Here is a 24,412-nt window from a genome sequence, read left to right as displayed (position 1 = left end):
TAGTTTGCACTTTCTTCATCTTTCTTCCAATGATTTGATTGGAGAAATTCCCCCTCAACTTGGAAACCTTTCTAGCTTGCACTTTCTTCATCTTTCTTCCAATTATTTGAGTGGACGAATTCCACCTCAACTTGGAAACCTTTCTAGCTTGCACTTTCTTGATCTTAGCTATAATAATCATGGTTTGATTATAACAAATCTGGATTGGGTTTCTACCCTTTCTTCTTTAAGACATCTTGACTTAAGTTATACAGACTTAAGTAAAGTCAAAAACGTGTTCCAACCAATAATAGGCAATAAACTTCCTCACCTAACAAAATTGACGCTACAATCTTGCCGTCTCCATGAAATACATCACCTTCATTTCATTCTCATGTGAACTCTTCAAAGTCTCTTTCCATTCTTGATCTTTCTGACAATTATTTTCTATCTATTCATACATTCCAATGGTTGTTTAGCTCCATGCCCAACCTTGTCCATCTTGATTTTTCTGGTAACTCGTTAGGTTCATTTTCACAAGATTTCAGAATTAATTCTACAACAACTTCTTAACAATACCTTGATCTTTCTCGTAATAAAATCAAAGGTATTATTCCTAATGGTTTTGGAGCTACCATGGTGTCACTCACATATCTTGACCTCAATCATAATCAATTAGAAAATTCAATTCCAAATGATTTTGGGAATTTGACTGTCTTAGAACACCTTGATCTTCGCTATAATAATCTCAATGGTGAAATTCCCAAATCAATTTGGAATATATGTACGCTGCGGTCATTTTATGCCAATTATAACAATCTTAGCGGAGCACTCCTTGATCTTAGTGAATTGTCGTTTAGATCATGTGCACATTACTCCTTAGAGTATTTGGATTTAAGATCCAATCAAATGACCAAAATGTTTGTCAATGTTACACCATTCTCATCTTTGAAAGAGTTGAGGCTGCAGTCAAATGATTTGCAAGGAAAAATACCTCAAAAGTATTTGAAATTTGAGGCATTTGGAGGTTTTGGATGTATCTATGAACTCACTAGAAGGTGTGTTTTCTGAAGAGCACTTCTCAAAACTCTCAAGGCTATATGAATTGGATTTATCACTTAATAAACACTTGCAATTGAATGTCTCTCCTGACTGGATTCCTCCCTTTTTTTTACAATCTCTTGGGCTTCAGAATTGTAAGATGGGTTTTCAATTTCCAAAGTGGCTGAAAACTCAAAACAATCTCTCCCATATTGATATTTCCAATTCAGGGATTTCACAGTCTATTCCCACTTGGTTTAAGAATTTCTCTACTCATTTATCTCTTGTGAATATTTCCAACAACCAGATCAATGGACCTATAGCCATAAATGATTATTCCGCAACAAGAGTACTTGAAATTGTTGATTTGAGCTCAAATCATTTTTATGGTTCAGTACCAAATTCTTTATTCAAAGTGGGAGCATTATTTCTTTCAAAGAATAACTTTTCAAGTCTAAGTTATATATGTAATGTTAGTGATGAGTATTACTTGAGAATTTTAGATATCTCTGATAATCAATTGACTGGAGAGCTTCCAAATTGTTTTTTGAAACTCAAAGATTTAAGGGCTCTCATTTTGTCAAACAATAAGTTATCAGGAGAAATTCCTGGTTTTATTGGCCAGTTGCTATCTCTAGCAGTTCTTAATTTGTCAAGAAACCTCTTGTCTGGAAAAATACCAACAAGACCTCAACTCCAAGAGCGAGATGAAGCCTCATACATTGGAAATCCTGAACTCTGTGGATCTCCACTTCTTAAAAAATGTCCAGAACACAGCAAACCAACTACCCCAAAATCTAAGACTAGACAAGTACTAGTGATGGTTATCGATATCGTAGTGGCCTTGGCATCCCCAATTGGCTTCTTCTTGATCATTTTATTTAAAAAGGCCAAAAAGCGTCTATGTAAAACTAGACAAGTCCAACAAGCCAACGAAGCTTCAAAAAATGGTGATATTTTGTCAATATGGAATTACGATGGGAAAATTGCATTTGAAGATATCATAAAAGCAACGGAAGATTTCGACATTAGATATTGCATTGGAACAGGTGGTTATGGTAGTGTATACAGAGCACAACTACCTAGTGGCAAAATAGTTGCCTTGAAGAAGCTTCACAATTCAGAGGCAGAAAAGTTATCATTCAGAAAGAGTTTTGAGAATGAGGTGGAAACGTTGACTAAAATTCGTCACAGAAATATCATAAGACTGTATGGATTCTGTTTGAGCAAACAAAGCATGTTTTTGATTTATGAGTACATGGAAAGAGGAAGCTTGTTCTGTGTTCTAAGCAATGATTTAGAAGTTGTTGAATTAGATTGGTGTAAGAGAATCAATATCATCATCAAAGGCATAGCTTGTGCATTGTCTTACATGCATTATGATTGCACTCCTCCAATTGTTCATCGTGATATAACTACCACCAACATCTTGTTAAACTCAGAATTTGAGGCCTTTGTCTCCGATTATGGAACAGCTAGATTACTTGATCCAGATTCTTCCAATCAAACCATGATTGCTGGTACATATGGCTATATTGCTCCAGGTAACTTGTTTCATACATGGAAAATTAATTTACACAATGTACTTAAAAATCCGATTTTTTTTTCTTCAAAAATACTGTGTACTGTGTTAAGTTTTCACTGTTATTTTAATTGTTCTATTATGTTGTTTTACGGTTGTGACATGTAGAATTCGCTTACACAATGGTGATAACGGAGAAATGTGATGTTTATAGCTTTGGTGTAGTGGTGCTAGAAACATTAATGGGTAAGCATTCGGGAGATCTTTTATCCAAATTAATGTCATCTTCTTCATCATCATCTATTCAACACACTTTATTGAGTCAAATAATAGACAATCGCCCCTCACCACCAAGAAATAGACTTATCGAAGATGATATTGTTCTTATTGCTATGCTAGGGTTTGCATGTCTAAATGCCAAACCAAATTGTCGACCAACAATGAAGTTGGTTTCTCACCAACTTCTTGCTCCTAAAACATCGTTAGCCAAACGTTTTAGTGATGTTTCACTTGGACAACTAATGTTCCCAACAGAAATCTCACTCAATGTTCAAAATTATGACATCCATTCAATTCAAGAAATCCAATGATCGATTCTACTCTTCAATTTGTAATATTATCTACATTTTCAATTTTCATGATTTAAAAATAAACAAAAGAGAATTTTATTTTCCTTTTAATTTGGAATATGCCAAACCTTGTCCATCTTAATCTTGCTGATAACTTGTTAAATTCCTTTCTACATAATTTTGGAAATTTGACAACTACTTTAACATACATTAATTGATATCTTTCTTATAATCAAATTAATACAAGGTGATATCAATCCAAGAATACTTTTAAAAATTGGACTTCCCTTAACATATACATTGATCTATGAACTCACTAGCTAGAAGGTGTGATTTCTAAAGTATTTTTCTCAAAGCTCTCAAGGTTGTATCATCTGGATTTATCACTTGATAATAAACACTTGCAATTGAATGTCTCTTCTGATTGGAATCATCCCTTACAATTTGTTGGGCTTAGGAATTGTAAGATGGGATAGTGGCTTCATGCAAGCTATCGTTTGGGTAATCCATCCTACACATGCATGGTGTAGTAGCATTTGGGGTCGTGATCTGCTGATCACTAAATGTTTTTGCTTGGAAAATTGGTAATGGTACTTCAATCTCTTGTGCTCAAGATCCTAATTTCCAGCATATTTGAGTTTTATCTGCCGTTCAAGATTTAAGAGTTTCTGATTTAATTACTCTTAGCCGAACTTGGGACATGGTTGCTTTGCAAAGACACTTCACTAGTTTTGATATTGATCGGATCCTCCAACTCCCTTTAAGCCATTTCTCTATGAATGGCCGTCTTATTTGGCACTTTGCTCCTACAAATGCAATAATATTTTTTATATTAAGGACAAAAATTAAGTCCTAATAAATAATAAATTAAATTTTGTTTATTACCAAATTAATTTCAAAAACTACTTGTTTTATATAAAGACGTTATAGAGGCATGAAACACAAACATGTTCTTTTTTGAGGTCACAAGTAATGATTTATCTAATAGGTTTAAAGTATCATCCTTTTTAAAAAGTTCAAATGCTTAATTAATTTTTTATTTTTTACAATAATTATCTCAATATTTATCCTTACTACTATGTACCCCTCGTATCTATTCCAAAAGTAAAAGAAAAAGAAAATAGACCCAATTTATATTTTATTCCTTTCTTCTATTTTTGTTTTTTTTTTCTTTATTAAGGCTTGATTCCAATGTGAATCACAAAATCAATGATACTTTCACCACTTAGTTGGGCCACTTCATAAGTATTGAGTTAATCAGATAATCACCATTTAATAGAAGTTAATTGTTCAAAAAAATATGAATTATAAATTTAGCAACTTTGAGAGTATGTTTTGCCGTTAAATAAATTATCGAGTTTCTACTAATTACAAATATAAAATTTTGAGCAATTATACCGCAAATTAATATCCATAGTACTTATTTTTTTGGTAATCAAGCTATAAATAAATAAATAAAAGAAATTTAACATGAAAAGGTTAACATATAATGGCTTGTAATGACACTCAAAACATGTCATAGCAAGCTTAATGTAATATAAACAACTAAATTAATATGTTATAATTGATTGTGGGTAACTATATTATATATCAAACTTTATTATTGAACTCTAAACTAATTATTTAAATTTGGAGAGATGATTAGTATAATTTCCATCCAAACTTATAAGTTGGCAATAAATAATAAAGTGATAGGTAGAGATGTATACTTTCTACTTTATAAAATATTAATATTGGTACTTTTACTTTTATTGGCATATTTAATTTATTAGCTTGTTGGACAAATGATTACATTTCTTTTTCTTTTCTTTTCTTTTTGGTTAAAAACCAACAAATTAAATTGTCATATATAAATAGAATAGAAGACAAGAAATTGATGAAGATATCTAAACATAAAGAAAAAAAAATGTCTTCTCTCTTAGATTGTAATGATGAAATGTATAGTACAAAGAAAGACCTCTTCAACTACGTGATGAAAGGAAAATGGGACAAAGTTGTGGAGCTATACAATGATAAGCCAATAGCTCACAAGGCAAAGATTACCAAATCAGGTGACACTGCGTTACACTTGGCGATATCCGAACATCAAGAAAGTGTCGTTGAAGATCTTGTAAAGCGTATAAGAGAGAAAAAAACTGAAGATGTCTTAAGAATCCAAAACGAGATAGGTTGCACTCCACTCCATTTCGCGGTGTCTATGGGGAGTGTTAGAATGTGCAAATGCATTCTAGAGGCAGATGAATCGCTCGTAGAAGTCCAAAACAACAAAGGGGAAACACCTCTCTTCTGGTCCGTTCTCTACGGCCAGAAGAAGGTTTTTCTTTGCATTGATTACTATTGTCAGCGCCGTTGTCGCTGCCAGAACACTGACAATTGTATTGATGAGGTCACTAACCAGCTGAAATATGCTTATTGTCGGAGGACACATGATGGGGAGACAATTTTGCATTGTGCCATTATAGGGGAGTATTTTGGTGAGCTATATAATATATATAGATGAAATAATTTATTATAGTAAACTTTTTCAAAATTAATACAATCTTGCTAACTTACTAAAAAAATTAACAGATAGTCCATCATTTTTTGAAAATTTTAAATTAAATAAAATCATATTTTTTGGCAATAATAATGTTAGTTAACAAAAGGTTTCATATATATAACTACAATTAATTATGAGATTGCTCTACATTCATAAAACTCCCTATATATTTATACAAAAACTTTTTCATGTGAAAACTTATATGCATGGTACTATTGTTGGGATATATATATATATATACTAGGTGATTGTTACGTGCCAAGCCACGTAGTGTTAGTTTTATTTAATATTTTAGTTTTTTATTTGAATTAATAATTAAAATAGTATAATTATTTGAACGATTTGTTTTATAAAAATAAAATATGTGTCAGTATATTTAGTAAGTAAAATATAGTTGTGTTATAATAATGTATGTTATTAATAGTAAAATGTACATTAATCTTCTAATTGAAAAAAGTTCTATTATCTCATTTCATATCTAATAATAGCTACACAACTATATATTTATAGACTTTCACATTCTTTGCAAATTACTAATAAGCACCAATAATATTTTCATATTTTAATATTTTTCAACCTTCTCCTCTTGGTGGTAAAATTAAAAATAAAACTAAAAATAAGCACAAACATATATAAGGTAAATACTAATTACAGCCCATTTTATCTTTTTTTTTTTATTATTTTTTTAAGCCCAAGTCCAAAAATCTCTAAGCCAACACAATCAATGTTCTTTTATATTATCTTTTCTAGATATTTTATCTATATTTTTCTTTTTTAAAAAATAAATAAAAAAATTATTAATATTCTCCTAAGATAGGTTTGTTAGAGAGATATGTGGCTAAAGATAATTTTTTTAATTTAAAAAGAGATTATTAATATTTAAAAGATTGTTTATTTAAAAGATTGTTTAATTTTTTGGGTTTAATTATTGGGTTTATTTTTTAATGGGAGATCAAACCTAATCGTTAAATTTAACAGAATATTCTTTTATTTTTAAGTATATTCTGTTAAACCAAGAATGTTAAACCAAGAAATGTCGTTAGATAGGCACTTTTAATATATAAAGATATAATTTTGTACAGATTTGGCCCTTGACATAATAAGCCGATATGAGGGACTTGTAAATAGTAGGGACACTCACGGAATTCTCCCAATCCAAACATTGGCCACAAAGTCATCTGCTTTCAAAAGTAGTCATACCTTTGGACGATGGGAAAAATTCATCTACAACTGTAAGTATTACCCCTTATAGACAAAGTTCATTGGGTATGTCTATGTCGTATTACATTGTATTGTATTGTATATTAGATGTTATATATATATATATATTAATTTTTTTAATATAATATTTTTATATAATATTATATTTGATATTGATTTGTAGGTACATATAAATATATAATATTATTACGATATAAATTAAAATTTGAGTATTATTAAAATTTGAGTATTATGTAAAAATATAACATTAAATATAATTTAATATGATACAACATATGCAATAAAATACTACATTCAATAATATTTACATATTTAAGGCCAAAATCATAATGAATAAAATATTGTCATTTCACTCTAGGGCTAGTAATTTAATACACCGTATTGTTATTTAATATAATATTATGTTTAATATTGACTTGTATTAGTAAGTTGAATATAATTATACTATCTTTATTACAAAAACTCGTTACTAATCCGACCCCGTCCTTGAACCTAGATCCCATCATCGGTCTTATAGGTCACAAACCTTGGCCCAACCACGACCTTGGATCAACCTCGGTCTGGGGTCCAGGGTTCGGTCTGGGATTTGAGGTCTAGGTCCAGGCTCGGGGTTTGGGGTCAAGGTCAGGGTGTCTAAGTCTAAGTTGGCTTTGAGGTCCGAGGGTCCAGGTCCAGGGTCTAAGGTTGGGATTCAAGGCTAGGTCTAGATTCAGGTTCCATGTTCGCGTAAGCTCGGGTTCAGGGTCCAAGGTTCGAGTTTGGGCTTTAAGGTCTAGGTTTGAGGTTAGAGTTCTAGGCTAATATTAGGGTCCATGTCATAGTTTAGGCCGAGTTTGAGGTTCGAGGGTTTGGGGTTAAGGTTTAGGGCCATGGTTTGAGGCCGGGTCTAGGTTTAGGGTCCACGACTGCATTTGCGTCTAGGTCCAGAATTATTGTTTGGGGCAGAGGCCTCGTATCTGCTGCTGAGGTGTGGGGTCGGGTTTGGGTTTTGGGTTCAAAGTCTGTGTCTTGGTCCGGGGCCTATCTAGGTTCGAGTTTGGGGTCACCGAGGTTCGAGGCCGAAGTTTGGTGTTCGAGTTCCCGTCCACATTTGCATTTGGGTTCGGGGTCCAAGTCCAAGGCCCATGTTTGAGGTCGGGTCTTGGTTCGGTTCCAGCACTGGTCTTTGGTCTGGGTTTGATTTAGGGTCAAGACTGGGTCCAGGTCCCGTCCGAGGTCAGGATCCCAGTCCAGAATCCGTGTGTTGGGCCGGGACCCAGGTATGGAGCCGAGTCCAAGTCGGGGTTTTGGGTCCAAGGTCCATGTCTAGGGTTGGTCTCCAACTCTCGACTGGACCCTTTCTAAATATTATAACACAAACTAGTAATACAGATCATTTATTGTGAATTTAATAATACAATTTATTGAAATTTATGGTAGTAATAATTAATGTAATACAAAATTTTATCCAAACGTAGCATTTCTTATTATTTAATAAAACACAATCTTTATACGGCAAACGAGCCGTAAATGTAATATTTTAGTGTATATATATACGCGTACAAATTATTAATTAGAATAATTATATATTTCTAAACTACTTCAATGTTTTGTTTTTCATTTTTCAAATTAATTATGAAGGCATATATGTTGATCATGAGTGGAAGATAGAAGAATATGATGATAAAACAGATGAATCACCCAGTGAAAAGACCAACGATAGTAATGTCAATTATCCTCAAAACAATCAAGTGTGTGTCAATTTCTTTGAGCTGTTTAAGAAAGCCATCCACATTGGTATGTTCAATCCTTAAGTCTTCTAATATACATTAATTAATTATATATTAGGTTTCGTTAATCATTGTAATTATATATTAAATTTTCTTATAACTATATATACTATACATTTCATTTCATTTCATGTTTTTTTTGTTTTGTTTATTTATTATTATTTGCAGTGACATATTTGGGTAGTTGTAAGAAGGGAGAATGCTTAAAGTGTGATCTAGAGAAGGATACCTTACAATATCACCATAAATCAGCAGGTGATCTCATCATCATCAACTTAACTATTTTATGTCTTAAACTTAAAGTATTAATAGTAAAAGCCGAAGTGAAATACCCTAAAAAGAAACTCGTGTTTAATTAGCTCTGAGGTTTTTTCACTTCGGTTTTCAGGGTGACATGTTTAACACGTTTATAACATGTTTAAACGTGCCATTCATCTTTTTTTAAATAATTTATTTTAATTTAGGTTTTGTCATTTATATTCTTAAATAATTTTTTTTAATATAATTATAACTATGTATATATATTAATTTAGTGGATAGGTTTTGTCCTCTCAACAACATCATCTGCTTTGAGTTTGGCAAGTTAGCATACAAGACATTCTTAGTTGTTGTGGGACTTGGTAAGTAATATATAAATACATATATGATGAATTAATTAATGTTAATTATCATATAATATTAATATATAATTATATAATATATATGAAATGGAAGGATATAGGAGGATAGAGAAATTGAGAGAATATAAGTTGAAACATAGACTTGCGGTTGAAGTATTAGAGAAAGTATTGGAATGTACAACAATGTATGAATTTGACTCTGGCAACACCCCACCAGATCACAACCCTAATAATCATCATATTCATGAGGATGAGGATCTACTACACAAAATTGGTGAAAAAGGTAACAAAATATTTAGATTGAAAAGAAAAAACTTATTTTACTATATATATACTACAAAATGTCTTATTTTTAGTCACAACAAAAACTTGTAACTAAAAGTAAAAAAGTTAATGACTTATTATTTGTATATTTTAGTCTTAAATAAAAAATTATAATTTTCTTAATCACAAAAAATTTATATTCTAACCAAGAGATTGTCACTATATATTATCATATAGAATTTAAAATAGGTGAAGAGAATGATTCAGCATTACTAGTTGCTGCTAAGAATGGGATAATGGAAATAGTTGAGAAAATCTTGCAACACTTTCCGGTGGCGATTCATGATACAAACAAAGATAAGAAGAATATATTTTTGTTAGCAGTAGAGAATCGACGATTGAATGTGCTCAAGTTCTTAGCACAAGAAGAAGAGATCTACACCCGTAAGCTTTTGTTTCGAAAAGTAGATAAGGATTGGAATTGTGCCTTACATTTGGCATCTATTAGAAACCCTAGGCCTTGGCCAATTCCTGGTGATGCACTTCAAATGCAATGGGAGCTCAATTGGTATAAGGTATTATAATTATAATTAATATAGTCATCTTCTCCACTTAATCATTAATATACATATATATACATGTAATTATATTTTATTATTATTTGATGAACGTAGTATGTTGAAACCTTCATGCCATCCAACTTCTATCTACGCACCAACATGAAGAACCAAACCCCACAAGAAGTCTTCACCAAAAACCATAAAATGCTTGTGAAATCCGGAGGTCAGTGGCTAACGAGCACTGCAACGGCTTGCTCCGTCATTGCAGTGCTCATTGCAACAGTTGCATTCGCAACCTCAACTGCAATCCCTGGTGGGACCAAGGAAAGCAATGGCAAACCAAAACTCGAAAATTACTTTGCTTTTGATATGTTTGCTATTTTGTCACTAGTTGCATTGTGCTTTTCCATCACTGCCTTAGTCATGTTCCTCTCCATCCTCACATCTCGATATGAAGAAAATGATTTCGCAAAAGATTTACCGACGAAGCTTTTTCTAGGGTTAACATCGTTGTTTGTGTCAATAGCTTCCATAATTGGCTCTTTTTGCGCAGCTCACTTCTTCGTACTTGAAGACAATCTTAGTAAGCATGCAGTCTACCCTGTGTACGCTGTGACATGTTTGCCCATAACCATTTTCGCCTTTGTCCAATTTCCCTTGTATGTTGATCTTATACATGCCACTTTTAGGAATGTTTTCGAGTAGTTTTTTATATTATTTATTAAATAATTGTACGCCAATACATAATAACAGGAAAGTATGTTCTATGATTCAATATTGTATTTATAAATTGGTCAATTCAAGAATTGTTAAATGAACCTTATTTTCTCTGCGGTACTCTTCTTTGTTTGATATTAATATTTAATTGTACACCAATACATATACTGGTCGTTTTGTTCTTGTTATTGCCGTTTAAAGTCTAAAATCATTTAGATTTAAGATTGAACTAAGAAAGAGTGATAATATTGTTTTGTTGGTGTAGGGTAAAGCAATAAATAACCTACAAATTAAATCAATAAGACAATTCTTGTGTCTCATAATCTTTCTCTACCTTTCCTTTCCTTTTCTATTTTCTTTTCTTTTCTCTGTTTGTCGCGAAAATTATTAATTACTACGCAAGTGCACGCAATCAAGTAGTATACTCACGCAAGTGAGGTCGAACCACAGGGAATTGGATTAATTACTACTAAATTATACTTATAATTCTATTTGGCAAATCAATAGTATTTATGATTTAAAAGAATTAAAGTAATTCAGAAAACTTAATAACACAATTTAAAGTTAAGCAAGATGAGATGATAGGGAGGAGAATCCTGTTGTTTGTTTACCCAAAGCGTTAATGCCTAATTGCTATCCTATTCTTGAAGTGAATGACAAATTATAAAATAACCTAGCTCTTTTCAGATCTTCTAGGTTCTAAATCACATATTATCTAATTAATTCCTTAATTAAACTAACATGAAATCAGCATTAGGTAATAATCTACTCGTCACATAAGTCATGTGAATACTCTCGTTTCACATAGAACATCGATTATCCAAATTTTAGCATTCTCAATTCTCACTTTTCAGATTTCGAATTGAGATCATAAAGCATGCACAAGGTGATCAATCTTAAACATGAAATTAAGAACAAATTAAGATAATTTCACAAACAAGAATGGAGGAATGGCAATCAAACATTAACTAGGCAAAACATTAAACAACAATCATCATCCTCCCTAAATGGGAAATTTAGTTTAGAAATAAATCCATAACCATTCCTATAAAAATATTCAACATAAAGAAATTAAAGAGGAATAGAGAAAGAAACTGTTGGTGGAATTATACTGGATCTTCACTTTTGATTTCCTCTGCTCTTCCTGCCGCTTTCTGTTGTGTTTTAGGGTTCCCAAATCGCTTCCCTTGACTTCCAATCGCTGTTTTCTATTTATAACTAATTTTTAGGGTTCGTTGGACAAAAATACCCCTGGGCTGTACGGGATCTCGCCGCGGCTAGAGTATACCTCGCCGCAGCCAAATAGACATCAAAAATCCTAGTTCTGTAATTTCACTATGGCCGCGGCTAAAGTGTATCTCGCCGCGGCCAGATATGCACAAGCAAGAAAAAATCGAGTTTTTCTTGGCTCCGCTCGTCTTTTACTGCACTTTTGCATCCCGAGACCTCTTTTATTCCAAAGAACTTGAAAACATAGAAAACAAGCGTAATTCCATCCTAACACAGTGAAAAACGCACATAAAATTGATCCAAAATATAGGCTAAAAATAGCCTAACAAACTCCCCCAAACTGAATCTTTACTCGCCCCCGAGTAAAACTAAGACTCAACTAAAGAAACAAAGCAATAGATAACTAAACTTCCAACGATTGAACTGCTACCACCACCTGCACAACTTCGAGCCATCAATAACCAGAATTTCAACTCGCTAACTCTAAGAAATAATTTCGATGTACAATTTAGAAGTAAGCAATTCATACCAACACAAAACATCCATTTGACGTTCATAGTCCTCTGAGTTTGGGAGGGAGTTTCTTCTGTAGAATGGCGCTGCACTCTTCAGTTAGAGCCACTGTTTCATAGTCTTCCATTTTTCTCTTCTTAGACAGAATTTCCTTCATGAACTTCACATAACTCGGCATCTGCTCTAAAGCTTCAGCAAAAGGAATGTTCATGTGTAATCTTTTGAAGACCTCTAAAAATTTGGTGAACTGCTTGTCTAGATTGGTCTTACGAAGTCTCTGAGGATAAGGTATCTTTACATGATGATCAATACTGATTGGTGGAGACTGTTGCGGTGGTGCAAGGATATCAGTAACCTTATCTTCTGTTGTTGTTGGGGTTGGCTCTGGTTGAACTTTCATCTCTTCATTAGCTGGTTGTAACATCTCAGGCCCCTCATATTTCTTACCGCTCCTCAGGGTAATTGCCTTGCAGTTTTCTTTGGGATTGACTTCAGTTGTGCTAGGAAAATTTCCTTGAGGACGGGTTGCTACCTGAGTTGCTAGTTGGCCCATTTGAGTCTGCAAGTCTTTAATGGAAGATCTAGTTTCAGTCATGAATTGTAGCAATAAATCTGTTTGTAAACTAGAATTTCCACCAGAGGCTTGTTGCTGAGTGTACTGTTGGTTCTGTGTTTGGTTCTGATTTCGTTGCTGATAGAACCCACTATTTCTTCGGTTACCTCCTTGCTTGAACCCATAGTTGTTGTTGTTGTTCTGTGAATAATTTCCAATGGCTTTTGCTTCATCCATTGGCAAATCATCCACATCTACTTGACACTCTGAAAAGTGATGATTTCCTCCACATATCTCACAAACAACTTGGGCTTGTTTAGCTTGCCCTGCAATTAGCTTTGTCAAGGCCTCAACCTGAGCTGTCAACTTTGTAATGACATCGACCTCTAGCACACCAGCTACTTTCTTAGTTTGACTCCTTTTAGTTGGCCACTGCTGATTGTTTAAGGCCATCTCTTCCAACAGATCATAAGCCTCATTTGCACTCTTTCTCATAAATGCTCCACCAGCTGCTGCATCTATAAGAGTTCTAGTGTTACCAACCAGCCCGTTGTAAAAATTGTGAACCAGCATCCACTTCTCTATACCATGATGAGGGCATTTTCTGATTAGATCTTTAAACCTCTCCCAAGCCTCATGGAGAGATTCATTATCTTGCTGACAGAAGTTGTTGATTTCACCTCGCAACTTGGCTGACTTTGCTGGAGGGAAGAACTTTGACAAAAATTTTGTGGCTAAGTCATTCCAAGTGGCAATAGAGTTGGGTGGCAGTGAATTCAACCAGCTCTTGGCTCGTTCTCTGAGTGAGAATGGAAACAGTCTCAGGCGAATGGCATCATCACTAACTCCATTGACTTTAAAAGTCTCACACAATTCCATGAAGTTCGAGAGATGCAGATTAGGATCTTCTGAAGGGAGTCCACCAAACTAGACTGAAGACTGCACCATCTGGAGTATGGCAGGCTTGATTTCAAAGTTATTAGCATCCACTGCCGGTGGCCTGATACATGATTGCACTCCAGTAAGAGTAAGGAGAATGTAATCTCTCAAGCTACGACCATTAGCTTGATCTTCAACAGCACCACCATTATTACCGTTATTACCTCCATTATTTGCAGCATTAGCATTCACATTAGCAGCCATGATTTCTGATGTTTCAGCAGTTGCTGAAACCCTTTCTTGCCTCTTGTTCTTTCGATTTCTCCTACAAGTTTTCTCGATTTCAGGGTCAACGGGTAATACAAGTGCTTGCCCTTGGCGGCGTATGCACTCAAAATACCTGAAATAGATAAGAACAGTTTTGCAAGAGAAAGGTTAGAAATTCAGCAAGAGAAAAATATATTAAAGTAGAAGTTAGTATAATTTTGTGTAATATTAATCTTTATACAATTCCCCGGCAACGGTGCCAAAAACTTGTCGCGAAAATTATTAATTACTACGCAAGTGCATGCAATCAAGTAGTATACTCACGCAAGTGAGGTCGAACCATAGGGAATTGGATTAATTACTACTAAATTATACTTATAATTCTATTTGGCAAATCAATAGTATTTATGATTTAAAAGAATTAAAGTAATTCAAAAAACTTAATAACACAATTTAAAGTTAAGCAAGATGAGATGATAGGGAGGAGAATCCTGTTGTTTGTTTACCCAAAGCATTAATGCCTAATTGCTATCCTATTCTTGAAGTGAATGACAGATTATAAAGTAACCTAGCTCTTTTCAGATCTTCTAGGTTCTAAATCACATATTATCTAATTAATTCCTTGATTAAACTAACATGAAATCAGCATTAGGTAATAATCTACTCGTCACATAAGTCATGTGAATACTCTCGTTTCACATAGAACATCGATTATCCAAATTTTAGCATTCTCAATTCTCACTTTTCAGATTTCGAATTGAGATCATAAAGCATACACAAGGTGATCAATCTTAAACATGAAATTAAGAACAAATTAAGATAATTTCACAAACAAGAATGGAGGAATGGCAATTAAACATTAACTAGGCAAAACATTAAACAACAATCATCATCCTCCCTAAATGAGAAATTTAGTTTAGAAATAAATCCATAACCATTCCTATAACAATATTCAACATAAAGAAATTAAAGAGGAATAGAGAAAGAAACTGTTGGTGGAATTATTCTGGATCTTCACTTTTGATTTCCTCTGCTCTTCCTGCCGGTTTATGGCTGTGTTTTAGGGTTCCCAAATCGCTTCCCTTGACTTCCAATCGCAGTTTTTCTATTTATAACTAATTTTTAGGGTTCGTTGGATAAAAATACTCCTGGGCCGTACGGGATCTCGTCGTGGCTAGAGTATACCTCGCCGCGGCCAGATAGACATCAAAAATCCTGGTTCTGTAATTTCACTATGGCCGCGGCTAGAGTGTATCTCGTCACGGCCAGATATGCACAAGCAAGAAAAATCAAGTTTTTCTTGCCTCTGCTCGTCTTTTACTGCACTTTTGCATCCCGATACCTCTTTTATTCCAAAGAACCTGAAAACATAGAAAACAAGCGTAATTCTGTCCTAACACAGTGAAAAATACACATAAAATCGATCCAAAATATAGGCTAAAAATAGCCTAACACTGTTTCTCTTTTCTTTGCTTTTATGTTACAATGCCTCGAAGATACAACCCACCTAACAAGCACCTTCATTTTCTACAATTGCCCCAATAATGTAATGTAAAGTTAAGACATAAAACATGTGACAAATAAAGAAAGGACAAAACAGTAGACTTGCCAAGTCTTGTGAATGAAGACAAACAATAAATATATTTTAATTCATGCATGCCACTAAATTCATAGTTGATGCAACTTCCTCAATATAGTGATCACACTTTACACGTACCCTCTTAATTTCTACCCACTAATATAATCTATTTATTACAAATTTATATAATATTGTATAACATGTTTAATATTAAGCTCCTAAAATAGAAATTATAAGAATTAGAAAAACTTTAACGATGAGTTTACATATACTTAAGATTCATGATAATCTACTAATGATCATTATTATGATATGATATAACTCTTTCATGACAAACGACATATTAATGAAATATATTATTACATATCAGCCCAGCCATGAATAATCGAATTATACACAATATTTTTACTATATGTCTATCTACATATGTGATCCGAATTAAAATCACACACACTAGAAGTATAATATGTATAATAAATTGTACTTAGCAATTCCATATAAAAGATTCTTGATATTTTAATACACCGGCGATTTATTATATTCATATTGTATAATCTTAATTCTCTTGTACATCCTTACAAGACCATACCTTCTCTATATGAATAATAAATTTTTAAATATCTAATAATTATACTATTATAATTAATGTATCATTTATCTTATAACTGTATATAATATCTAATATATAATCCATTAATTACTTATTTTTAGGGCATAAATCCTAGTAGTTTAGAGACTAAATTAGCAAGGTGGATTAGAAAGAGTTGTAGCAAATTATTAGAGTGAATTTAAATTTGTTTAAGTCAATTGCTTTTGTAATCTTTGATACTTTACTAATTGATTTTATTTTTTGGGCATAGCCTGTTGGAAATATTTTACTAGGATCTAGATTTACTACCATGTATGTTTCATTAACATCCTACTATAAATTCTAAACAATAAAATAAACACATATAAAGTTTAGGAAACCTTACATTGGGTGCAGCGGAATATAATGACTCCTTCCGTTCAGATCTCTAGCCCTTGATTCCTTTCTGTAGCAGAACATAATCAAGATCTGAACTTGGATCTCTTGATTCTCCTTCTTGTTGATTGGATTCTACACAATCTTCCACACTATGATTGAGATACCACTTGATGTGTGTGGGCACTACTCTATCACTAGGGTTCGAAATTGAAGAGGAAAAGAGAAGGGAAGTGGTGGCTAGAAAGTATTCTCTGAAATGAATGAGATGCTTGTGCATTGTTTCCTGAAACCATCACTTTCTAATTATAGAATACCACCTAGGGTTAGGTTTGAATTGTATGGCATTAAAATAATAAAAAAATATAAATGGTAAAACACTTTGCATAATGGCCGGCCATGATATGGATAATGGGCCTCACTTTGCAATTTTATCATTTTGTCATTTTTCAATCCCATTTTCTCAAAAATGCCAATTTTCTAATTTAACCATTTAAATGCCAATTCTAATTATTTAATAACTAAAAATTAATTATTAAATAATATTGTTATTTAATATATTTATTAATTTAGATATATAAAGTCTCTTAATTAATAAATAAACCTAGAATCTTTTTTCTTTACAATTTCGCCCTTGCTTAGTGAAAATTCATAAACTAGACATAGTCTAACTTTAGAATTATAATTGATTAATCAAAATTAATTAATTGAGTCTTACAAGCAGTATGGTCTCAACTAGTATGGGGACCATGGGCCTATATAACCGAGCTTCCAATAAGTCAAACCGAATTTACCAAGTAAATTCCCTAACTTATTAATTCCTTATTGAATCCACACTTAGAACTTGGAATTGCACTCTCAGTCATATAGAACGCTCTTGAGATCGAACCTAACCATATCAGGATTAAGATCATTTGATCTAGGATCAACAGGTGATATTGAATTGAATAGATATTATGGTAAATTTTAATATATCTAATCAAAGTTCAATATCGGTCCCTTCCGATGTATACTCCATACATCCGATACTGGTAAACTTTGCCAATGCCCTGGAAAGGACATAACACTTATCCAAGGTGTAAGAATACCTATCGCCGATTATCATGTCAGTCTAAATCCAGTGAACTGATGACAAATCAGGGAATAAACTTTCGAATATATAATTAAGATTATATTCCACTGTGCTGACAACACTATAATCATTAACAAATTCATATGTTCTGGACTTAAATAGAATTCATATATTATATATATAATCATGAAATAAATCATGTGAACCATGCAACATAAAATGTTATTTCTGATCTTTATTAATAAGTAAATCTGATTATATTGAAATGAGTTTTATTTAGGGCACAAAACCCAACATATAGCCCTGTGGACTAGTAGTATTTGAAAGAACACAGATACCACATACGATTCTCTTATATATGTCAAGTTTTAAATTCTGCACAATTTATTTTTGTTTCTGTTCTGTTCCTACAAGTCATTACAATCACATTTTATTTACAGTTTTTAAAGAAGTATATTAGTATTTGCAAAAGTACAGTTTTTTAATTTCTATTTACAATAAACTTTAAGTTAATATATACCCCACTATAAAAGTAATTATTTTTAGTGACAAATTTTTAGTAATAACATAAATTTTTTGTAACTAAGTATGATTTTTAGTCACAACAACAAATTATTTGTGACTAAAATATAATATTAAAATTATGCTGAGAATATAAAGTTACAATTATTGTAGTGACTGTAGTCTTCAAGATAATGTTGATATATAGCACCTTCATTTTCTATAATATATTGCCATAATAATGTAATGTAAAGTTAAGACATAAGACATGTGACAAAGAATAAGAAAAAGACAAGACAAAGACTTGCCAAGTCTTGTGAATGAAGATAATAAATCTACATTAATTCATGCATGCCATTAATAAACTCATACCTAGTCAAGAGTACTAGTCAACTTCCTCAATATAGTGTGGTAATTTCTAGCCACCAATATAATATTAATATTAGAGATCAGTACAAGAAGTGTCACTTTTATCAGTATAGTTTGCTATTGCGCTGTTATTAGCGCATTTCACAAACTGCGCTAGCAAAAAAGTCAATGTTTTACTAGCGCATACTTGCAGTGGCTAAAATCTAATTTTTACCAGCGTATTTACACACTGGGAAAAATCATTTTTGCCAGCACACACTTTTAATTTTGTACTGGTAAAAGTTCTAATATCAACGTTGATTTGCCAACCCTTTTACCAACACATAAGAAGTAAATTTTATTTTACTAACGCAATATCAAACTTTTACCAACACAAAAATGTGTCGGCAAAAGTAATTTCTTGTAGTGATAAGAAATATCTAATTCGTCGCTATATTATTATATTACACTTATTAGTAGCCGACACTAACTTTTTTGAAAGTTCAGACAATTAATTAAGTGTATACGTACAAAACATTCAAAATTGTTTATATATATATATATGTTTGAAGGTTTATAATGGTCACATTATTATCTCAATTATTATTCTTGCCAGAAATATAATATGGATAGATCATTTTCTCATAAAATGATTGTGATCTTTTTGGTGATTTTGCTTTACACGAGAGTTGTTAGCACAGAATCATCATCATCATCATCAAGTAGCAATAATATGATGATGATGATGATAAGGTGTAAAGACGTTGAAAGAGAAGCACTCCTCAAGTTTAAGCAAGATCTGAATGCCGATACCCTTCTTTCTTCTTGGGGGAGTGAAGAACACAAAAGAGAGTGTTGCGACTGGATCGGAATTCGTTGCCACAATAAATCTGGTCATGTCATCAGCCTTGATATTTCTCCTTCAACTTTTAGTTTTGAAGATATTACAGAATATCGTATGACTAAGTCACATGATCCAGGTAATAAATATGCTATAAGTTCTTTATTACTTGAGTTACAAAATTTGAGATATTTGTGCCTTAGTCTCATGAATTTGGAAGTTCAGTTCCCAAGTTTTATTGGTAATCCCCCCAAATTACAATACCTTGATCTTTCTTCCAATTCTTTGAGTGGAGAAATTCCCCCTCAATTTGGAAACCTTACTAGCTTGCAGTATCTTGATCTTAGCTATAATTATGATTTGATTATAAAAAATCTGGATTGGGTTTCTACCCTTTCTTCTTTAAGACATCTTGACTTAAGTTATACAGACTTAAGTGAAGTCAAAAACGTGTTCCAACCAATATTATTAGGCAATAAACTTCATCACTTAACCAATTTGAAGCTAAGAGCCTCCCATCTTGGTGAAATATCACCTTCATTTCATTCTCATGTGAACTCTTCAAAGTCTCTTTCCATTCTTGATCTTTCTGAGAATGATATATCTATTCATATATTCCAATGGTTGTTTAGCTCCATGCCCAACCTAGTCCATCTTGATTTTTCTCGTAACTCGTTAAGTTCATTTCCACAAGATTTTGGAATTAATTCTACAACAACTGCTTTACAACACCTTGATCTTTCTTGGAATCAAATACAAGGTATTATTCCTAATAGTTTTAAAACTACCATGGTGTCACTCACATATCTTGACCTTAGCTATAATAATTTAGAAAATTCTATTCTAAATGATTTTGGGAACTTGAGTACTTTCTTAGAACACCTTGATCTTTCTCATAACTCGTTAAGTTCATTTCCACAAGATTTTGGAATTAATGATTTTGGGAACTTGACTGTCTTAAAACATCTTGATCTTAGCTATAATAATCTCAGTGGTGAAATTCCCAAATCATTTTGGAATATGTGTACACTACGATCATTTCATGCCAGTGATAACAATCTTAGCGGAGCACTCCCTAATCTTAGTGAATTGTCGTTTAGGTCATGTGCACATTACTCTTTGGAGAATTTGGATTTAAGCTCCAATCAAATCACCACAATGTTTGTCAATGTTACACCACTCTCATCTTTGAAAGAGCTCAGACTGGGCTCAAATCGATTGCATGGACAAGTAGAAGAAAGTATTGGCAATTTAAGGCATTTGGAGGTTTTGGATCTATCTAAAAACTCACTCGAAGGTGTGATTTCTGAAGCATTTTTCTCAAAGCTCTCGGGGTTGTATCATCTGGATTTGTCACTTAATAAACACCTGCAATTGAATGTCTCTCCTGACTGGATTCCTCCCTTTCATTTACAATTTCTTGGGCTTCAGAATTGTAAAATGGGGTTTCAATTTCCAAAGTGGCTAAAAACTCAAAACAATCTCTCACATATAGATATTTCTAATTCAGGAATTTCACAATCTATTCCCAAATGGTTTTGGAATTTGACTGCTCCTTTATCTAATGTGAATCTTTCTAACAACCAAATCAGTGGGGCTATAGTCTTGAATGATTATTATCCATCAACAACGACATTTCAGTTCGTTGATTTGAGCTCAAATCATTTCGATGGTCCAATACCAAATATTTTATTCAGAGCTCGAGCATTATTTCTTTCAAAAAACAAATTTTCAAATCTAAATTCAATATGTAATAATGTTAGTTATGATTATAATTACTTTAACTTGGACTTTCTTGATATCTCTGATAATCAATTGGTTGGAGAGCTTCCAAAATGTTTTTCGAAACTCCAAGACTTACGATTTCTCATTTTGTCAAACAATAAGTTATCAGGAAAAATTCCTAGTTCTCTTGGCAACTTGTTTTGGATTACATCATTGCATCTGAATAACAACAATTTTATTGGAAATTTGCCTTCATCCATGAAAAATTGTAGAGACTTGTTTCTTCTTGATGTGGGAAGAAATAATCTAGTGGGGCCAATACCTTTGTGGATAGGAGAAAATCTTCAAAACCTTAAGATTCTCAGCTTGAGATCCAATCATTTTAATGAAACCATCCCCCAAAATCTCTGTCATTTGCTTAACCTTCAGGTGTTGGACTTTTCTCTAAATAACATCTCTGGAAGTATACCGCACTGTATTGGTAATTTTTCATCAATGAATAATAATGAAGATGGGAACAACTTTGGTGTGATAAGTTCTTATATTTATAATTCTCTTGGAGGTTTCTCTTATGATGAACAAATTTTCTTGATTTGGAAAGGAACTTTATCTCAGTACAAAAATACTCTTGGTCTAGTAAAGTTTATCGATCTATCTAGCAACAAGCTAATAGGTAATATCCCGAGAGAAATCTTTGAACTTGATGGTTTGGTGTCTTTGAACTTATCAAGAAACAATTTAAGTGGACAAATTCCTACAGAGATTGGCCAATTGGTATCTCTAGATGCTCTTGATTTGTCAAGAAACCATTTTTTTGGGAAAATTCCTTCAAGTCTTTCGAAAGTGGACCGTCTCAGCACATTAGACTTATCATGGAATAATTTGTCTGGAAAAATTCCAACAAGCCCTCAACTCCAAGCTCGAGATGAAACCTCATATATTGGGAATCCTAAACTCTGTGGATCCCCACTTCTTAAAAAATGTCAACCAGCTCCTCCCCTTCATCTTGGTGACGAACACAAAGAAAATGAAGATGAGCTCATCACCAAAGGGTTTTTCATCAGCTTAGGAGTTGGATTTGTGGTTGGATTTTGGGGGATTTGTTTCACTTTGATCTTCAACAAGTCTTTGAGATACGCATCTCTCAAGTTCTTGAATGATGTAGAAGATTGGATGTACGTAACGACAAGACTGATAAGGAGAAAATACTTCAACTAATCAGAAGCTAAAAGGTATAACATACTAATATGTCTTTCAATTCAAGCTTAATTGATACTTGTATTATTAATCATATTTAAGAGGTAACTTATTTATGAAGAGTATGAATTTTGCAGGGGACAGGGGATGTAGCACTTATCAACTTCCCTTCATAGAATAATTTGTAAGCTTAATTAAGACTATTTTCAATATTTGATCATGTAATGGCTTTATAGAATAATGTGTGTTTTTAGTTCTTTTGTTTGTAATATACTATATATGCTCTTGTTATATTAATTCTCAGTCAGTATGCTATATATAATAAGTTTATTTCTTCTAGCTTTTAATTTTAATTTCATGTCAACACATTTTAGTTTAAAGCGCTTTAAGATTTATAAAAATAAATTAACAGTATTCTCTAGCCAACAAATTAATTTTGAAGTTATTTAAGTACAATATTATTTTTAATAATTATATATATGTGGTGCTCATTGTATAATTATTGGAAACATATGAACATTGCCGAGGCGGCGAGGGAAGTTAGCTAGCTAGGCGCGTAAAGGATGAACGTAAAGTGGTCCATTCCCTTGCGAGCCTAACTTACCATGGAAGTTACCAACATTCTCACAAGAAGGAGTGATAATTTCTCTTACTCATGTTCTTCACACACTAACTATGTTAACCTGGCCTCTTCCCAACAACAACTACCTACTTTTTAATCAAATATTTGTACACATGTAAAGGTCTTTGAACCCAAACATTAAACACTGTACAGAGATACAACTTATTAGAATTATTTTATATTAGTTATGCCTAAAAATTATGTGCAAACTAATGATATCAGATATTATTGGTACGTTCTCTAAAATTTGTAAAGAATAGATTTAATAGAAGTTGAGTTGATTTGTAATGTAATGGTTTGTATTTATTTGGTTGTAATTGGTGATTGTGAATTTAAAAGTGAGCAATGATTCTTATTCATAAAAAAAAAAAAAAAAAAAAAAAAAAAACATTCATGATCAGTTCTTCCATCATTTTAGGATATATGCATGTATATTATAGCTTGGTCTTATTCCATCGACAATGTTTCCATTTCATTATAAACATTCATGATTTAGTTAACGATTTTTAGCATTATTATTTTTTGACGCTATTTAGTTAACAAATTATACGTTTCTAATTAAAGCATGATTACATATTTTTAATCACATGATCAATTAATAATTTTAAGTATATGGACATATTTCAGTGATATATAATTTTTTACTCATAATTTTTTTTTCTTACTTCTTATAACTAAAAATGGGATTTTTTTGTATTAATTTTCAAAAAAAAAAAGAGAGATTTTTTGTAGTATGCTACTATTATATATTCTACAATAATTATTATCCATTTTCAGTATTGATCAATTGAATGGAGTATATAATGAAATTCAGAGTTTTAAAAAATTATGGGCAGAATATATTTGTTGAATATATTAATTGGTAGTGATGAGAGATATATACATGTGAATAAGTGTTTTTTTTTTTTTTTTGTCTTTTTGGTTATAATAAGAACAAACTATTATAATTATAAGTCAATTAAAACGGAAAGTGAATTTACCATGCATGCATGATGCCCACTATACGTACTTACGTAAAATCAGTACTGGAGAATTAACCTCTCTCTCGCCCCTAAGAATAATTACTATTTTGTGTTAATTCTCTTTTAAGTCATAATAAAAACCTACTTAATTAACTATGAGTAAAAACTAGTACGTAAATACAAATTATTAAAAATTTAATTTTAGCCACAACAATATATTTACATAAACATTTTAATCATAATATATAGTTTTTTTTTCTTTTTTTTGAAAACAATAATATATAGTTTTATAAATAATGTTTTAGTGACCATTTTAATATTTTTAGTACAAAATTGTTTTATGAAGTAAAATAATGTA

General features: G+C 32.2%; 3 protein-coding genes and 1 non-coding gene across 5 annotated transcripts; all 4 read left to right on the top strand.

The window, feature by feature from the left end:
• The first annotated feature begins 1,180 nt into the window (after positions 1–1,180).
• On the top strand, positions 1,181–3,153 carry LOC115724035 (MDIS1-interacting receptor like kinase 2-like). The gene is made up of 2 exons (XM_061105103.1): positions 1,181–2,564; positions 2,711–3,153. The coding sequence occupies exons 1-2, from the start codon at positions 1,181–1,183 to the stop codon at positions 3,130–3,132; spliced, it is 1,806 nt and encodes a 601-aa protein (XP_060961086.1). The 3' UTR covers positions 3,133–3,153.
• Positions 3,154–4,985: 1,832 nt separating this feature from the next.
• On the top strand, positions 4,986–10,917 carry LOC115724034 (uncharacterized). Its single transcript, XM_030653490.2, has 8 exons — positions 4,986–5,585; positions 6,733–6,882; positions 8,492–8,647; positions 8,809–8,895; positions 9,174–9,260; positions 9,355–9,543; positions 9,762–10,099; positions 10,199–10,917. Exons 1-8 carry the CDS (start codon positions 4,988–4,990, stop codon positions 10,787–10,789), a joined length of 2,196 nt encoding a protein of 731 aa, XP_030509350.2. The 5' UTR covers positions 4,986–4,987; the 3' UTR covers positions 10,790–10,917.
• A 2,763-nt stretch (positions 10,918–13,680) lies between these two features.
• On the top strand, positions 13,681–13,787 carry LOC115711721 (small nucleolar RNA R71). The gene has a single exon (XR_004010601.2). It is a non-coding gene; the product is annotated as a small nucleolar RNA R71 (small nucleolar RNA).
• Positions 13,788–19,297: 5,510 nt separating this feature from the next.
• Positions 19,298–23,313, top strand: LOC133031091 (receptor-like protein EIX2). 2 transcript variants are annotated; one of them, XM_061104386.1, is made up of 3 exons: positions 19,298–19,687; positions 21,875–22,505; positions 22,608–23,313. In XM_061104386.1, exons 1-2 carry the CDS (start codon positions 19,333–19,335, stop codon positions 22,489–22,491), a joined length of 972 nt encoding a protein of 323 aa, XP_060960369.1. In that variant the 5' UTR covers positions 19,298–19,332; the 3' UTR covers positions 22,492–22,505; positions 22,608–23,313. The 2 variants fall into 2 exon arrangements, with proteins under 2 accessions (XP_060960369.1, XP_060960368.1); XM_061104385.1 differs by having other exon boundaries at positions 19,298–22,505.
• The last annotated feature ends 1,099 nt before the right edge of the window (positions 23,314–24,412 follow it).

Source organism: Cannabis sativa, chromosome 9 (genome assembly GCF_029168945.1).
Source record: "Cannabis sativa cultivar Pink pepper isolate KNU-18-1 chromosome 9, ASM2916894v1, whole genome shotgun sequence".
Lineage (NCBI taxonomy): Eukaryota > Viridiplantae > Streptophyta > Magnoliopsida > Rosales > Cannabaceae > Cannabis > Cannabis sativa.
This window is presented reverse-complemented; position numbering and strand designations above follow the sequence as displayed.

Bases quoted from the DNA above. Each gene is read 5' to 3' on its own strand.
- LOC115724035 (XM_061105103.1), top strand. From the start codon at position 1,181: ATGGGTTTTCAATTTCCAAAGTGGCTGAAAACTCAAAACAATCTCTCC. The intron at 2,565-2,710 runs GTAACTTGTTTC...TGTGACATGTAG, and splicing joins ATATGGCTATATTGCTCCAG to AATTCGCTTACACAATGGTG.
- LOC133031091 (XM_061104385.1), top strand. From the start codon at position 19,333: ATGGATAGATCATTTTCTCATAAAATGATTGTGATCTTTTTGGTGATT.
- LOC115724034 (XM_030653490.2), top strand. From the start codon at position 4,988: ATGAAGATATCTAAACATAAAGAAAAAAAAATGTCTTCTCTCTTAGAT. The intron at 6,883-8,491 runs GTAAGTATTACC...TTAATTATGAAG, and splicing joins GGAAAAATTCATCTACAACT to GCATATATGTTGATCATGAG. The intron at 9,261-9,354 runs GTAAGTAATATA...ATGAAATGGAAG, and splicing joins CTTAGTTGTTGTGGGACTTG to GATATAGGAGGATAGAGAAA.